The sequence below is a fragment of the Mytilus californianus genome, unplaced genomic scaffold (assembly GCF_021869535.1).
Source record: "Mytilus californianus isolate M0D057914Y unplaced genomic scaffold, xbMytCali1.0.p SCAF_19, whole genome shotgun sequence".
Classification (NCBI taxonomy): Eukaryota; Metazoa; Mollusca; class Bivalvia; order Mytilida; family Mytilidae; genus Mytilus; species Mytilus californianus.
In genome coordinates this window covers 5,635,302-5,654,431 of record NW_026262667.1, presented here as the reverse complement: position 1 = coordinate 5,654,431, position 19,130 = coordinate 5,635,302, and the positions used below count along the sequence as shown (strand labels likewise).

Genomic DNA, 19,130 nt, shown 5'->3' with positions numbered 1-19,130 from the left:
TGTCATTCTAAAGACTGATATAATTTTAGATAAAATAACATAATAATATTAATGCAAGAATGCAAAACAATAACATTTTTGATAAAAAGAAATCAATGTGTGTTGGATGTTTATACCACAGAAGAGAACATTTTAGTAGATTCGAGTGAAATATCGTAATATATGACTTTGTTTTCTTAAGTATAAGCTTCGAGCTCCCTGTTTAGTGACCTATGTTAGTCTGACCGCGTCTGCATTATCATTAAATGTGTGTGTTTTGCAACCGACAATGTTTTTTTTTAAAACTGATAATGAATCTAAATATTTAGAGCTTACAGTTACGTACATGTTTTGCTAATGATACGGGCATGTTTATACCCCTTTGATTTTGTGTTCCTATCTTTTAGTAGTAAAACTGATGTGGTTAATTAAGGAAACGAGCATCGTTAGTAGTCGGCTTTGATTGATTGATTGATTGATTGTTGATTGCTTAACGTCCAGTGGCAAATATTTCATGTTCAGAACGATAGTCGATTTTGAGTTCGCGTGTTTATTGCTATTTGATGCTGGATTGATAACCACGGTATCGTAAGAACTTCGGCATTTGCATGATTAAAACTTCTGTCCTTTTCGCATATACTTTGTTCAAGTGTAGCAATGTTCAGGTTTCGGAAATCTTGTTGTTTTTTTATTAATTATTTCATCAATTTTTATTTTTATTTTCTATCATATTGGCATCAATTAGTCTATAAAATAAACGACAGCGAACAGTCTTTTATACTTGGTGCATTGAGAGTTGCTAAAAATGAACGTAGAAACGATTCATAAACTAGCATAGTGTGTTGAAGCCCTTAAATAGTCATATGTTGTCTCTGACGCATAATTAAGAAAGTATGACGACTTCTTAATGTCAATTTGCTTAACTGTTGTTTTTTGTTGCTTGCTTTCTTTTGACATTTATAACCAAAATCTCTTTGCAGTGAATTGAATGAATAACTAAACTAGTTTCGTACGTATAGTGTTGTATCATGCAGTTATGTAAGCCTGAGATATGATCGCAGTAATCTGGACACACAACTTATAATTAATCAATGTATAATTTTGGTTATTTAAATTTTTGAAATTGAGAGTACATGGTAACGTTGATTTATGAAAACGCGGAGAATACAATTATTGGAATTGAATTTTGTATTTTTTTTCTGATATATCTATAACTTACATTTCCATTTACTTTGTTGTCATCAGTTTTCTGAACCTCGTCTTGGAATTCTAATCTACTTAGAAGTTCTGGTTCTAATCGTCTGTAAGCAAATCTTGCTAATATTGAAACTAGAAACGCTTCGTAAACTAGCATAGTGTGGTGAAGCCCTGGAATAGTCATGCATATGTCTGCAATATGGGGATAAACAACAACTCGGGCATCACTGAAGATATTTTAATTTGTCGAAATGCTCGTACGGCAAGTAAAATTGTTACCGTGTAATATATATTATGATTTCTATTTTGTTATTATTATTATTGTTGTTATTATTATTATTTATCACAATCGTCAATATTCATCTATTTTATTTGCTTATTTAATGGTGAAACAAAACAAAAAAAATGATCTGATGACTCAAACATACTATGATATTATCTACACAGCAACATCTCTCCCCATCCCCTTGAAAAAAATAAAAAAATCATATATGTAAATCGACAACAACAAACATTTTGGACAATGCCATATGTTATTACTAACTTTTGATGATAATCTCCTATTTAGCTGTGCAGGATGTATATATACGCAGTCACGTCTGGTCAGAATGAGGACGTTACAAACTAAGTCTGGTATAAAGGAGAACGCTTCACTCTCTGTGCGCTAAAGAACCCTTGCATCATCTCTTTGAGGTGTCCGTTACTGGCCTGTTGCAAGGCAAAATGTCTGCCCCTATCGAACATACCTTTTTCAAATGGCAGTCTAAATTGTCCACCCTTCATCCCGGTCGACCCACTTTGCATGTCTTATTGCTTGTTTCAGCTTTGTGACATCCATACCTTTTATGTTTGCGATTGTTGTATGTGGTTTTTTTTTCGTTCCCTTTTTGTTCGTTATGTAATAACAAGACTGGAAAAGTCGTCCTGTTTATCAGAAATTTTTGAACGAAGATTACTAGATGAATTCTAGTATAAAAAAATAACGCTTTATAACGTATTTATAGTAACACAGCGGTTGTCACTATTTGAGGAAACCTGAAGACCTTAATGGAGCACACGGATTTTGGTGGGCTCGTGCTGCTCAAACCTTAGTGTTATGTGTGTTCATTTTGGTTTTTTTTGGGTCTTGGTGTTGTCTGGTTTACTGGACTTATGGTTACACCTTGGTGGTGTTGTCTGGTTTACTGGACTTATGGTTACACCTTGGTGGTGTTGTCTGGTTTACTGGACTTATGGTTACAAATTGGTGGTGTTGTCTGGTTTACTGGACTTATGGTTACACCTTGGTGGTGTTGTCTGGTTTACTGGACTTATGGTTACACCTTGGTGGTGTTGTCTGGTTTACTGGACTTATGGTTACACCTTGGTGGTGTTGTCTGGTTTACTGGACTTATGGTTACACCTTGGTGGTGTTGTCTGGTTTACTGGACTTATGGTTACACATTGGTATCTTCTCTCCTTTAATCAATCTTTGATTTAGCAAGAAAAAGTTAAAGTGAATAAAGAGGTAGGGCCATTTTCCCGTGAATTTTTTTTCATTTGATTAGCTAGGTAAATCATGTTTTTAAATAGCCCGATAGATACTAAATATAGAATATGAAAACACGTCACATCATCTATTTTCATACCTTGAACATGTAGTCCTACAATAATCAAGGCCAAGACTATTGATTTTTTTTGTTTATCAAAACCAATTTTGAATTTGTTTGTAAATGCTCCTGAGGAGCATTAAAATATGAATTATCAACTAATAGATATTCAAAATTAGTTTTGTATTAAAAAAACATGGTGCTTCAGTTAGCGTGTTAATGTTGGTAGGTGATTTGTAGCGTACACGTATTTCACAGCTTTGTTTAACTTAAAACTAACAAAATATTAAACAAGAATGTGTCCATAGTACACGGATGCCCCACTCGTACTATCATTTTCTATGTTCAGTGAACTATGAAATTGGGATAAAAACTGTAATCTAGCATTTAATTGAGAAAGATCATATCATAGGGATCATGTGTACTAAGTTTCAAGTTGGTTGGACTTCCACTTAATCAAAAACTGCCTTGACCAAAACTTTAACCTAAAACGGGACAGACGGACGAACGAACAGACGGACAAACGAAGGGACGCACGGACACACGAACGAACGGACGCACAGACCGAAAAACTGAATGCCCCTAAGTGGCGCCTAAAAAAGGGGGTTAAATATAAATACAAGAAACATTAATGAACTTATTATTTGATATTAATCAGCTAATCTAATTCAAGATCGGTCTCTGTTTTAATGCCAAGAAGCCAAAAAATATCGGACGCATTTAACTGGGATGTTGTTTTCCTCAATCTGGATGTATCTATATCTATACATTGTAGAGTTAAAGGATATTGCTAACTTCTTATTTTTCTTCCTAAGAAGTTCCTGTATGAAGTCAGCCTCATAATAATAAAGAAACAAGTCGGCAAGAAGAGGGGCACAATTGGTTCCCATTGGAATTCCGACAGTCTGTCGAAAAACACGTCCTCCAAACGTAACAAATATGTTGTCAATCAAGAAATCAAGCATCTTGATAATGTCAGTTTCAGAGAAGTTTTTGTTTGAATCAGAGTGATTCTTTATAAAGTAGGATTTATCCCTCCCCAAGACAAGATACTTGTATCTACGTTCGCCATTCTTTTTAATGAAACAAAGTAATACCAACTCTTTCAATTTGTCTTTTAGTTTGGAATAAGGAATACTTGTGTAAAGTGTAGAAAAGTCAAATGTTTTAATACTATTGCAAGATGAGAGAGTCTTAGATTGTATGTACTCTAAAAGATCTTTGGAATATTTAGTATCCACATCTGATTCACGCCACCTCTAGAATAGGCAGTTTCACAATAACTTTGGAGCCCGGTTTTGATTGCTGATAAAATAGATGTTAATAATTTAGAAAGAGGTTTCGTGGAGCACTTGGAAGACCCAGCAATATACCGTTGTTTGTAAGGACACTTATGTAGTTTAGGTATCCAATACAGTGATGGAAGATCCAGTTCTTCATCTTTGGTTGAAATTTCAAAGGAACATAGAACAGACCTATGATTATCCAGGATTTCCTCTTTGGTAAGTGTCGTGAGTGTATATGTTGAGTTTCCAAGTGAATTGTCAATACCTAATTCATTTATCAAGCAGTCTATGTAATGATATTTACACACAAAAACGATGTTGTTTGGGGCTTTATCTGCGGGGACAACAACATATTTGTCATGGAGGTAGGACAAGTGTTTTGCAACATTTGGGTCTTTAAAAATTGACGTAGCGTGGGTATTGATATGCCCATTTAGTTTCTTAATTCGGATTTGTATCAACGACCTCACAGCCTTAATCCATTCGGAAAGAGTATCTACGTCTTCTTTCTCGCGTTTAGCCCATTGCCTGGCATAATCCTCGACTGAATCCATCAGTATTTTGAAGTTGTGTTTCCAATTGATGGATTTAGGCTCACGATATTTCGGACCTTTGGATAACAAATTTCGCAGGGAAGTGTTATTGACAATGTTGAGGTCTCCGGTAATAACGTGGACAGCCGGATTATATGTGAATTGGGAACTAGCACAGGTGCAATCAGGAGGTTTAGACTTGAAGTCGTCAATGTTGAGATCCTGCAAAACGTGTTTGTAATTGAAAATTTTAGTTGCAATTGGTTTGGTATAGGTATAAGAAATTATTGGTACAGACTGATCTTTAAAATAAGGTGGTATTTTCGACTGAACTAATTTATGACGAAGGATATTGCCTAAGTTGACGCCATCGAGACCTTTGTTGGCAAAGGAAAGTTTAAGAAAAGATCTTTTCTCTTTTTCATCTTTTCCAATGCGAACTGGTTTGAAAAGTCTGTGACTTGCAATATCCGAAATGATAGCTGTAAGTTTGTATTGGTTTGAATGAGGGTTTGTAACAGTGGTTTCCAAACATAATTTAAACAGAATTAAGTTTTGAAAGGGGTAATGAATACAGTTTCGTGTGAATGTGATGAATGCCTAATGGCTTTTGTATAAATGGCAGCAAGTCATTAATAGAGACATCATGCAAAGTAGGTGATGTATATTGACGATGACCATGACTGCGTCTACGTCGAGGAGTAGAGTTGAAAATATTCATTACATTCACCGAGCTACAGGAAGGACTAGATAGAATACCTATACCATCAATTTTGTCATTGCAACCATATGGTGTCGCAGTTCCCAATTGTCGAATCCAGTAGTCCTCTTTTTGTCTACGGAGAGGCGTTGCAAGTTGAGGATTGTTTGTCTTGTGGTATATTTTTTCGATTATACGAACTGTCATAGAAACGATGGAATGATCAGGCTGATTAAAATGCTAGTACAGAATGTCGTTTGCATTGAGGTTGATATCTGATCTATGGCCGCACATACGTTTGTTTAGCCTTCCTTTCGTTTCACCGACGTATACCAATCCACAAAGGTTACACTCTAATCCGTAGACGACATTTATAGATTTACAATTCAGATCATCGTAACTTCTAGTAAAGTAAGACTTTTTAGTTAAATTGCTAGTGAATTGAGCGTATGTTATTAAAATTTCACAAGTTTTGCAGCCATTAGTTCCACATTTCGAAATGAGACAGTGTTGTTCAGAGTCATCAAAATCCAAAATGTCTTATTGCTATTGTCACTAGTATGATGATCTGAATGAGTCATGTTTGTGATATTTGTCATGTCTGGTGATGAGGGGACACCTGCCTTATCAGACGACACCGTGTCCATGGTGACGTCTGTTTCGGACCTTTTTATACTGGGCGACGTCCGAGCCAGTATCCTGTTAGATCTTCGTAAATTCATGCAATTTTGCTACTGAGCGAATGATGTCCTCGGGGACAAAATGTCCACCAGCAGAGACATCGACAAAGTGGTTAAAAGAGGGACGAAAGATACCAGAGGGACAGTCAAACTCACAGATCGAAAACAAACCGACAACGCCATGGCCAAAAATAAAAAGACAAACAGACAAACAACAGACAGATGACACAACATAGAAAACAAAAAACTAAGCAACACGAACCCCACCAAAAACTGGGGGTGACCTTAGGTGCTCCGGAAGGGTAAGCAGATCCCGCCGTGTTGCTTATGTTGTTACAAATCCGGTAAATAGTTTAATTCGGTAAGTCACATGACTTAGGTTCCGGTGTAGGGACTGTGGTACAATGTAACAATGCCAGTACTAGTATCACACAGTTGGTGGATTGGCGATAAAATTACTGTCTGCATTTGTTACATATCATACCATTTTCTAAAACGTTCTTGTTTAAGATTTAGAAAAAATATTTTTGTTGTTTTGAATTTTACTGCTATGGCCTTTTTTCGTTATGTGTATAACATACACAACATTTGGGCTTCATTGCTATATAATCAATTCTCTTGTTATTGGTTGAATTAAACAAACATCCGAAAAAATGTGATAGAAACATAACATTTTAATATTTCAACATAAAAAAATGAAAAAAATTAGCGTGAGATTTGAACCCCATCTTAAAAACAATCCATTATTTACAGTTTTAAGCGCTTTTTTTTTATCTTTACAGTTTTAAGCGCTACAGATGGAGCCACGGCGACTCTTGATAACAAAGTCGATATTTAGCATCTATATAGGTAAAATTTAGTGATGTTCCACTTTTTATTAAAAAAGTTGTTTTTTTAGTTATTAAGGACACACTAAACCAATTTCATTTTTGAGGGGAAAAGTTGTACATAACTTTGTTTTGGTTTGAAGTGTTCTTCTAGGGGGATTCCCTGTTTTTCCAACCTAAAAACACGGTAAATTCCGCATATTTGACTTTCATCCTTTTTTGGAGGTTAAATTAACTATTTTCCAGACATAACATAATACATAAAAATCGAGATATTGACCAAAAAACATTTTTATTTCATGTTTTTATCGTAAATTTTATTCTTTCAGCACTTTTTGAAATTGGCCCTTCTGTGAAAAAAATTCAGGGGAAATTGGCCCTACCTCTTTCATAATTATATTTGAAAAATCTGGATTGTTCTCAGAGAATATATTGTTTACAGGTATTGATTAATTATGGCAACAGTATTTTACCGATGTTCAAATCTAATAACGTTCAAACTGAGATTGGTTTTCTTCCATGTTTCAAAATTTCTCATTAAAACAAATGCGAAATAAATGGTTATTGTCACATTGACCTATTATGTGAGTTTTGGTTGCTCACCCAATTTTGTCAATATAACGAAACTATAAACAAGTGTCATACACGGTTTATCTGGCTATAAAACCTGGTTTAGTCCACTATTTTCTTCGGAAAAAGCATGTACCAAGTCAGGAATATGACAGTTAGGTTTCACTCGTTCCGTTTGTTTTGTTTTGTCAGTTTTTATAGACTCCCCTCCCCTTTTTTTAATTTACCTTGGAATTCGGTATTTTTGTTATACTTTATTTCTCGTTCCGATCTTTTGAGTTAAGCCAATTGCAATTGAATTTGTCCTGTTTGTCCTTATGGTGTGCTGTTAAACCATGACCCAGGTTAAGGGAAGACTTCAGAGCTCACAGACATGTTTATCAGCCTGTCCAAAGTCAGGAACCTGTATTTCAGTGGTTGTCGTTTGTTTTTGTCTGTCATATGTGTTTTTCGTAAATTGTTTTGTTATAAATTAGGCCGTTAGTTTTCTAGTTTGAATTGTTTCACATTTTTCATGTCGGGACTTTTATAGCCGACTATAAGATATGGATTTTTCTCATTGTTGAAGGCCGTACGGATGACTATAATTGCATACATTTACTTCATTTGACATCTGGTGGATAGTTGTCTCATTGGCAATCATACCACATCTTCTTATTTTTAGATTAATTGAAAATACTAAATTCAGCTTTGGTAGGAGTAATTTTAGCTAAAGCCATCGTCTTTCTTCAAAAGAGACATTTAAACATTGAATATTCCGTTCGTCATTGTGTACTTTACGTTTGACATTCGTAGTTATGATTTTTTATACGAAGTCAAGGAGACATCGTAAATCTTAAGCGAATTCGTAAATGTGGAAGAAAAGGGAGCTTAGAATACACACACACACAACAATCGTAGAGATAGAGGTATAAATGTCATATAGACGAAAAACATGCGAGTTATTAGTAGATGAAATAATTTACAATTGATAAACCGATTTAAGAAAAGCGAGCAACACATTTTGGCGGTAATAGCTTTCCATTTAGATAAACCTCAAAACGTTATTTTTTTTAAATATTTCCCAAAAAAAATAAAACTATTTCAAAACTAGAGGCTCTCAAGAGCCTGTGTCGCGCACCTGTATCTACTGTGATTTTGGAAATCATGTTTAATAAGGTTAAAATCATAATAAATAGTATTAGATACCCTAATAATGATTGAGGCCAAGTTTGGTTTAATTTGGCCCAGTAGTTAAATTAAATGCAGAAGATTTTTGAAAAAAGTTTACGAAAATTACCAAAAAATTGCAGAAAATGACTTTAAAGGACAATAACTCCAATAAGATGTTAATTGACGATTTTGGTCATGTTGACTTATTTGTAGATCTTACTTTGCTGAACATTATTGCTGTTTTCAGTTTATCTCTATCTAAAATAATATTCAAAATAACCAAAAACCATGAAAATTGCAAAGTTTCCTTAAAATTACCAATTCAGGGCAGCAACCCAACAACGAGTTGTCTGATTTGTCTGAACATTTAATGGGCAGATAGATCTAAACCTGATGAACATTTTTTTGCTCTTAATGCTTTAGTTTCAGAGATACAAGCCAAAAACTGTATTTTACCCCTATGTTCTGTTTTTAGCCATGTAGGTCATGTTGGTTAGAAGGCGGGGTCATCAGACGCATTTTTTAAACTAGATACCCGAATGATGATTGTGGCCAAGTTTGGTAAAATTTGTCTCAGTAGTTTCAGAGGAGAAGTTTTTTGTAAAAGTTAACGACGACGGACGCCAAGTGATGAGAAAAGCTCACTTGGCCCTTCGAGCCAGATGAGCTAAAAAATAAAAACCGTAGAAAATATAATGCATGCATAAACAAAGTGTCTTACGGTATCCTCTGACAAGAGAGTCCCTGGTACCTGCACATCCTGGTATATCATTCCTTGCTAGGAGGCTAATTATACTAAACTGCAGATTAAGAAATATCAGAACAAGCTGAAGACTTATAAACTTTATACCAATCCTATAGGCTGGAAGTTTCGACCTGGTTGATCGATATATAATAGCGATTCCCCAGATTCCAGACACTGTAGATATTATACTAGTCAAGTTTGTGTAAAACACACCATTCTTTGGAGCGCTCTGAAATAACATAAACTTTACTTGAGTTTGGAAACAAAAAATATGCATTTTTTTTTATTAAAAATGATCCTTGTATCCAATGCCTTAAATATACAGACCTTTTAAGATCACTTAAATTACAAATAAATCTATGTAATTGTGTCATTCATAGAACGAAGTTTTCCTCGTTTAGACGAACATATATAAAAAAGAAGATGTGGAATGATTGCCAATGAGACAACTCTCCACAAGAGACCAAATGACACAGAAATTAACAACTATAGGTCACCGTACGGCCTTCAACAATGAGCAAAGCCCATAACACATTTTTGGAGCTGAAGCTATGAAATATAAGTTTGTTTGTAAAAGATTTCCAAAATATCGTGTTATATATAAATGGACAAATGACACACTGTTTAATAGAAGGCACAACTCGTGTTGATTAATATAAAAAAATAAGATGTGGCATAATTGCCAATGATACAACTATTCACCGGAGATCAAAGGACGAGGATGTTAACTACTACAGGTCACCGTAAGGCCTTCAACAATGAGCAAAACACATACTCTGTGGTAAGCTAGTAAGCTATAAAAGGCCCAGGGACGACAAAATTTTACATAATCCGAAAGAGAAAAATAACGGCTTGATTTATGCTTACTACAGTAAACGAAAAACAATTATAGTAGTTAGCAACCAACGACAACCACTGGTTTACAAACTTCTGACTTCGGAAATGGAAATATAGAAGTTGAGGGGATTAAAAATGTATGAAAGCGGTAAACCCTCCCCTAACCTTGGTTCACACCATAAGAACAAGATATCTCGTCGCCTGGTGTATACTGATTATCGGTCCACAAGACTGCTGCTATAAACAGGGACAATGGTTTGACCGAAACCCTCCCCCCAACCTTGGTTCACACCATAAGAACAAGATACCTCGTCGCCTGGTGAATACTGATTATCGGTCCACAAGACAGCTGCTATAAACAGGGACAATGGTTTGATGATTGTAATCTGTAGTACCATGATGGTCGCTATCCGCAGGTGTTTCCTGTGTAGACAAAACTTCCGATAAACAATAATACAGATCAGAGATTCTTTCCTAATGTCAAATAGTTTTATGATGTTTATTTTAAAACTTTAACTCTATCCTTGCAATTTAAAATATCTTTTAATAGTGTTTAATTTTTAATGAATTGTATTAGTCACAGTCCGACAAATATTTGTCTCTTTTTTTTTTCTTTGATGTTCTGAATTTTTTTTTTAATTCTTCGATCATTATTATTTTCACCAAAAATCCATTTAATGTGTAGAATTAATTTGAAATAAATGAATTAAGGCTTAACAAAACATCATTATACCACTGAAACCATGTTTGCCATGGCTTACAAAGAGGACGTATATCAAGTTTGACTTTTATTGAGAAAATTGAAACAAAAATGTATCCTTGCCATTGTTTTTGATAAACTGATTTTTTTTAGTAATATATATAATTTATATATAATGAAAACTAAAAACTTAAAAACTTAAAGAAATTTAATCACAACTTATGAACCATAACTTTATGTTAAATCGTTGGACGAGTTACCTATTGAATGAAATGGTATCCATGTTTTACTCATGTGACTATTACTTTATTAAAATATACCCTTTGTATTCTCATTTCGCAATTAAAAAAAAAGGAAAAGAAAAACTTTAAACAGCAAAATTGACCAGCAAGACAATTTCTACAAATAAATGAAAATGGCCGACATCGTCAATCGACTCTTAATGTGAGTTATTGCACTCTTTGCAGATTTTTTTTTTGCTATAATGTTAGAAATTACAATAGGTAGAGAAACCCCTATACGACCAAAAATGATCAGCTAGAAAAGATCTACACATTATTCAATATAACTGAAATTGTAAGTCAACACCTTTTTATAACTAATATATATTATCACCATACACAGGTATTGTCGTTTTATTACTAGAAGAAGTGTTAATCTAATCCGCTTATCCCTCCGTGTTAATCTAATCCGCTTATCTCTCCGTGTTAATCTAATCCGCTTATCTCTCCGTGTTAATCTAATCCGCTTATCTCTCCGTGTTAATCTAATCCGCTTATCTCTCAGTGTTAATCTAATCCGCTTATCTCTCCGTGTTAATCTAATCCGCTTATCTCTCCGTGTTAAACTAATCCGCTTATCTCTCCGTGTTAATCTAATCCGCTTATCTCTCCGTGTTAATCTAATCCGCTTATCTCTCCGTGTTAATCTAATCCGCTTATCTCTCCGATTGCCGCCATTCATTTGACTTTACTGTTCAACTTTTTCTATCATTAAATGTTGAGCAATTTACTATCAGTCAATTTGTAACAAATTCCTGTTTAGGTAGAAAATTAAACAAACCTGTTAAAAGGTAACTTGTTGAAACAAACCAAACAACAGCAAGGTGGTACTCCAAATGGCATCTTTTCGTCCGTCATCACATGTAGAAGGTTTTTTGTACCTCCAAAGTAGGAAACCATCATGTTGACAAACAATAGAATGCAAAACGACAAATATCTACAATGTAGTATAACCAGTTACCTTAGAAACAATTAGGAATTTCGAATTGCTAAATAATTTTGGTATTTTAATATTTTTAACATATGGATATGAGTTTGTGCTTTTTATCGGCGAAACGCTCTATCGTGAACTGTTATAGTGTTACATACCTAATCTTTCGCTCATTTAGATCGAAGTGAAAACTGCATATCTGAATCCAATATTATTTTTATATTGTATGTATGCATCTAAAAATTGTTTACGGACTAGAAAGCCACAGATTCATTAATACATAAGGATTTTTTAATATATTACCATTAATGACTGCGAAATCTCTCTAAAATTGACTTGAAGGGAGTTTCAACTTGGTTTTTCCGGGAAGTTATACAACATTTATTGTTTGCGAAGTTATTTAAGTGTTGATAATAAACCACGCCGAAACACTGGCTCATTCACGGTTGTGTCGTGTTGGGATCGTTTCAGAAAACATGTACTAACTTTTTTAATAATTATTTTTTTTTTTTATCTTGACAATGACTAAATAAACCGTATTCTAATTTTTACACCTAATATTCTGAGGATGCAGTATGAATGTTCAACGAAGGAATGTTTGTAACGCCTCACGCTAGGATAATCTCTGCTGCACACGAATACAAATATTATAACAAATTTTAATTTAAAAAAAGTGATGCACAATTAGTTCCTTTATTTTTATGTAAAATAGAAACATACATAAGTTGAGTCATTCAGTAATAGGTTTATACTTACGTGGCCGCCACAAGTTCGCAAAGAAATGTCGCCCTTGGTATTAAAACAGCAAATGATGAGGTAATACATACTACCTAAATATAAATCATACCATGTAAAGGGTACTCGAACAAGAGAATAATGTAAATCCTACCATGTAAAGGATACTCGAACAAGAGAATAATGTAAATCATACCATGTAAAGGGTACTCGAACAAGAGAATAATGTAAATCATACCATGTAAAGAATACTCGAACAAGAGAATAATGTAAATCATACCATGTAAAGGGTAACCCGAACAAGAGAATAATGTAAATCATACCATGTAAAGGGTACTCGAACAAGAGAATAATGTAAATCATACCATGTAAAGGGTACTCGAACAAGAGAATAATGTAAATCATACCATGTAAAGAATACTCGAACAAGAGAATAATGTAAATCATACCATGTAAAGGGTAACCCGAACAAGAGAATAATGTAAATCATACCATGTAAAGGGTACTCGAACAAGAGAATAATGTAAATCATACCATGTAAAGGGTACTCGAACAAGAGAATAATGTAAATCATACCATGTAAAGGGAAACCCGAACAAGAGAATAATGTAAATCATACCATGTAAAGGGAAACCCGAACAAGAGAATAATGTAAATCATACCATGTAAAGGGTAACCCTAACAAGCGAATAATGTAAATCATACCATGTAAAGGGTACTCGAACAAGAGAATAATGTAAATCATACCATGTAAAGGAAAACCCGAACAAGAGAATAATGTAAATCATATCATGTAAAGGGTAACCCGAACAAGAGAATAATGTAAATCATACCATGTAAAGGGTACTCGAACAAGAGAATAATGTAAATCATACCATGTAAAGGATATTCGAACAAGAGAATAATGTAAATCATACCATGTAAAGGGTAACCCGAACAAGAGAATAATGTAAATCATACCATGTAAAGGGTACCCGAACAAGAGAATAATGTAAATCATACCATGTAAAGGGAAACCCGAACAAGAGAATAATGTAAATCATACCATGTAAAGGGTACCCGAACAAGAGAATAATGTAAATCATACCATGTAAAGGGTAACCAGAACAAGAGAATAATGTAAATCATACTATGTAAAGGATACTCGAACAAGAGAATAATGTAAATCATACCATGTAAAGGGTACTCGAACAAGAGAATAATGTAAATCATACCATGTAAAGGGTAACCAGAACAAGAGAATAATGTAAATCATACTATGTAAAGGATACTCGAACAAGAGAATAATGTAAATCATACCATGTAAAGGGTACTCGAACAAGAGAATAATGTAAATCATACCATGTAAAGGAAAACCCGAACAAGAGAATAATGTAAATCATACCATGTAAAGGGTACTCGAACAAGAGAATAATGTAAATCATACCATGTAAAGGAAAACCCGAACAAGAGAATAATGTAAATCATACCATGTAAAGGGTAACTCGAACAAGAGAATAATGTAAATCATACCATGTAAAGGGTAACTCGAACAAGAGAATAATGTAAATCATACCATGTAAAGGGTAACCCGAACAAGAGAATAATGTAAATCATACCATGTAAAGGGTAACTCGAACAAGAGAATAATGTAAATTATACCATGTAAAGGGTACTCGAACAAGAGAATAATGTAAATCATACCATTTAAAGGGTACTCGAACAAGAGAATAATGTAAATTATACCATGTAAAGGATACTCGAACAAGAGAATAATGTAAATCATACCATGTAAAGGGTAACCCGAACAAGAGAATAATGTAAATCATACCATGTAAAGGGTAATCCGAACAAGAGAATAATGTAAATCATACCATGTAAAGGGTACACGAACAAGAGAATAATGTAAAGCATACCATGTAAATGGTACTCGAACAAGAGAATAATGTAAATCATACTATGTAAAGGATACTCGAACAAGAGAATAATGTAAATCATACCATGTAAAGGGAAACCCGAACAAGAGAATAATGTAAATCATACCATGTAAAGGGTAACCCTAACAAGCGAATAATGTAAATCATACCATGTAAAGGGTACTCGAACAAGAGAATAATGTAAATCATACCATGTAAAGGAAAACCCGAACAAGAGAATAATGTAAATCATATCATGTAAAGGGTAACCCGAACAAGAGAATAATGTAAATCATACCATGTAAAGGGTACTCGAACATGAGAATAATGTAAATCATACCATGTAAAGGATATTCGAACAAGAGAATAATGTAAATCATACCATGTAAAGGGTAACCCGAACAAGAGAATAATGTAAATCATACCATGTAAAGGGTACCCGAACAAGAGAATAATGTAAATCATACCATGTAAAGGGAAACCCGAACAAGAGAATAATGTAAATCATACCATGTAAAGGGTACCCGAACAAGAGAATAATGTAAATCATACCATGTAAAGGGTAACCAGAACAAGAGAATAATGTAAATCATACTATGTAAAGGATACTCGAACAAGAGAATAATGTAAATCATACCATGTAAAGGGTACTCGAACAAGAGAATAATGTAAATCATACCATGTAAAGGAAAACCCGAACAAGAGAATAATGTAAATCATACCATGTAAAGGGTACTCGAACAAGAGAATAATGTAAATCATACCATGTAAAGGAAAACCCGAACAAGAGAATAATGTAAATCATACCATGTAAAGGGTAACTCGAACAAGAGAATAATGTAAATCATACCATGTAAAGGGTAACTCGAACAAGAGAATAATGTAAATCATACCATGTAAAGGGTAACCCGAACAAGAGAATAATGTAAATCATACCATGTAAAGGGTAACTCGAACAAGAGAATAATGTAAATTATACCATGTAAAGGGTACTCGAACAAGAGAATAATGTAAATCATACCATTTAAAGGGTACTCGAACAAGAGAATAATGTAAATTATACCATGTAAAGGATACTCGAACAAGAGAATAATGTAAATCATACCATGTAAAGGGTAACCCGAACAAGAGAATAATGTAAATCATACCATGTAAAGGGTAATCCGAACAAGAGAATAATGTAAATCATACCATGTAAAGGGTACACGAACAAGAGAATAATGTAAAGCATACCATGTAAATGGTACTCGAACAAGAGAATAATGTAAATCATACTATGTAAAGGATACTCGAACAAGAGAATAATGTAAATCATACCATGTAAAGGGTACTCGAACAAGAGAATAATGTAAATCATACCATGTAAAGGATATTCGAACAAGAGAATAATGTAAATCATACCATGTAAAGGGTAACCCGAACAAGAGAATAATGTAAATCATACCATGTAAAGGGAAACCCGAACAAGAGAATAATGTAAATCATACCATGTAAAGGGTAACCCGAACAAGAGAATAATGTAAATCATACTATGTAAAGGATACTCGAACAAGAGAATAATGTAAATCATACCATGTAAAGGGTACTCGAACAAGAGAATAATGTAAATCATACCATGTAAAGGAAAACCCGAACAAGAGAATAATGTAAATCATACCATGTAAAGGGTACTCGAACAAGAGAATAATGTAAATCATACCATGTAAAGGAAAACCAGAACAAGAGAATAATGTAAATCATACCATGTAAAGGGTAACCCGAACAAGAGAATAATGTAAATCCTACCATGTAAAGGGTAACTCGAACAAGAGAATAATGTAAATCATACCATGTAAAGGGTAACTCGAACAAGAGAATAATGTAAATCATACCATGTAAAGGGTAACCCGAACAAGAGAATAATGTAAATCATACCATGTAAAGGGTAACTCGAACAAGAGAATAATGTAAATCATACCATGTAAAGGGTACTCGAACAAGAGAATAATGTAAATCATACCATGTAAAGGGTACTCGAACAAGAGAATAATGTAAATTATACCATGTAAAGGATACTCGAACAAGAGAATAATGTAAATCATACCATGTAAAGGGTAACCCGAACAAGAGAATAATGTAAATAATACCATGTAAAGGGTAACCCGAACAAGAGAATAATGTAAATCATACCATGTAAAGGGTACACGAACAAGAGAATAATGTAAATCATACCATGTAAAGGGTACTCGAACAAGAGAATAATGTAAATCATACTATGTAAAGGATACTCGAACAAGAGAATAATGTAAATCATACCATGTAAAGGGTACTCGAACAAGAGAATAATGTAAATCATACCATGTAAAGGATATTCGAACAAGAGAATAATGTAAATCATACCATGTAAAGGGTAACCCGAACAAGAGAATAATGTAAATCATACCATGTAAAGGGAAACCCGAACAAGAGAATAATGTAAATCATACCATGTAAAGGGTACTCGAACAAGAGAATAATGTAAATCATACCATGTAAAGGGTACTCGAACAAGAGAATAATGTAAATCATACTATGTAAAGGATACTCGAACAAGAGAATAATGTAAATCATACCATGTAAAGGGTACTCGAACAAGAGAATAATGTAAATCATACCATGTAAAGGGTACTCGAACAAGAGAATAATGTAAATCATACTATGTAAAGGATACTCGAACAAGAGAATAATGTAAATCATACCATGTAAAGGGTACTCGAACAAGAGAATAATGTAAATCCTACCATGTAAAGGGTACTCGAACAAGAGAATAATGTATATCATACTATGTAAAGGATACTCGAACAAGAGAATAATGTAATTCATACCATGAAAAGGTTACTCGAACAAGAGAATAATGTAAATCATACCATGTAAAGGATATTCGAACAAGAGAATAATGTAAATCATACCATGTAAAGGGTAACCCGAACAAGAGAATAATGTAAATCATACTATGTAGAGGAAAACCCGAACAAGAGAATAATGTAAATCATACCATGTAAAGGATACTCGAACAAGAGAATAATGTAAATCATATCATGTAAAGGGTAACCCGAACAAGAGAATAATGTAAATCATAATATGTAAAGGGTACCCGAACAAGAGAATAATGTAAATCATACCATGTAAAGGGAAACCCGAACAAGAGAATAATGTAAATCATACCATGTAAAGGGTACCCGAACAAGAGAATAATGTAAATCATACCATGTAAAGGATACTCGAACAAGAGAATAATGTAAATCATACCATGTAAAGGGTAACCCGAACAAGAGAATAATGTAAATCATACCATGTAAAGGGTACCCGAACAAGAGAATAATGTAAATCATACCATGTAAAGGGTAACCCGAACAAAAGAATAATGTAAATCATACTATGTAAAGGATATTCGAACAAGAGAATAATGTAAATCATACCATGTAAAGGGTACTCAAACAAGAGAATAATGTAAATCATACCATGTAAAGGAAAACCCGAACAAGAGAATAATGTAAATCATACCATGTAAAGGGTAACCCGAACAAGAGAATAATGTAAATCATACCATGTAAAGGGTACCCGAACAAGAGAATAATGTAAATCATACCATGTAAAGGGAAACCCGAACAAGAGAATAATGTAAATCCTACCATGTAAAGGATACTCGAACAAGAGAATAATGTAAATCCTACCATGTAAAGGATACTCGAACAAGAGAATAATGTAAATCCTACCATGTAAAGGATACTCGAACAAGAGAATAATGTAAATCCTACCATGTAAAGGATACTCGAACAAAAGAATAATGTAAATCATACCATGTAAAGGAAATCCCGAACAAGAGAATAATGTAAATCATACCATGTAAAGGGAAACCCGAACATGAGAATAATGTAAATCGTACCATGTAAAGGGTACTCGAACAAGAGAATAATGTAAATCATACCATGTAAAGGGAAACCCGAACAAGAGAATAATGTAAATCGTACCATGTAAAGGGTACTCGAACAAGAGAATAATATAAATCCTACCATGTAAAGGATACTCGAACAAGAGAATAATGTAAATCATACCATGTAAAGGAAAACCCGAACAAGAGAATAATGTAAATCATACCATGTAAAGGGTAACCCGAACAAGAGAATAATGTAAATCATACCATGTAAAGGAAAACCCGAACAAGAGAATAATGTAAATCATACCATGTAAAGGGAAACCCGAACAAGAGAATAATGTAAATCATACCATGTAAAGGGTAACCCGAACAAGAGAATAATGTAAATCATACCATGTAAAGGGTACTCGAACAAGAAAATAATGTAAATCCTACCATGTAAAGGATACTCGAACAAGAGAATAATGTAAATCATACCATGTAAAGGGTACCCGAACAAGAGAATAATGTAAATCATACCATTTAAAGGGAAACCCGAACAAGAGAATAATGTAAATCCTACCATGTAAAGGGTACTCGAACAAGAGAATAATGTAAA

At 33.8% G+C, this 19,130-nt stretch overlaps 2 protein-coding genes across 2 annotated transcripts in view; one reads left to right on the top strand and one right to left on the bottom strand.

Annotated features, from left to right (window-relative positions):
- LOC127727144 (uncharacterized) overlaps positions 1-19,130 on the top strand; it is a 157,952-nt gene that overhangs the window by 58,113 nt on the left and 80,709 nt on the right. The gene's annotated exons all lie outside the window — the stretch shown is intronic.
- Positions 1-19,130, bottom strand: part of LOC127727147 (organic solute transporter subunit alpha-like) — a 33,533-nt gene that overhangs the window by 6,684 nt on the left and 7,719 nt on the right. Inside the window, exons 4-8 of the mRNA XM_052234594.1 lie at positions 12,764-12,837; positions 11,858-12,013; positions 10,404-10,518; positions 9,235-9,487; positions 1,199-1,347 (exon numbers count right to left, since the gene is read on the bottom strand). Of these exons, the coding sequence (XP_052090554.1) occupies positions 1,199-1,347; positions 9,235-9,487; positions 10,404-10,518; positions 11,858-12,013; positions 12,764-12,837 (747 nt within the window). The remainder of the gene's footprint in view (positions 1-1,198; positions 1,348-9,234; positions 9,488-10,403; positions 10,519-11,857; positions 12,014-12,763; positions 12,838-19,130) is intronic.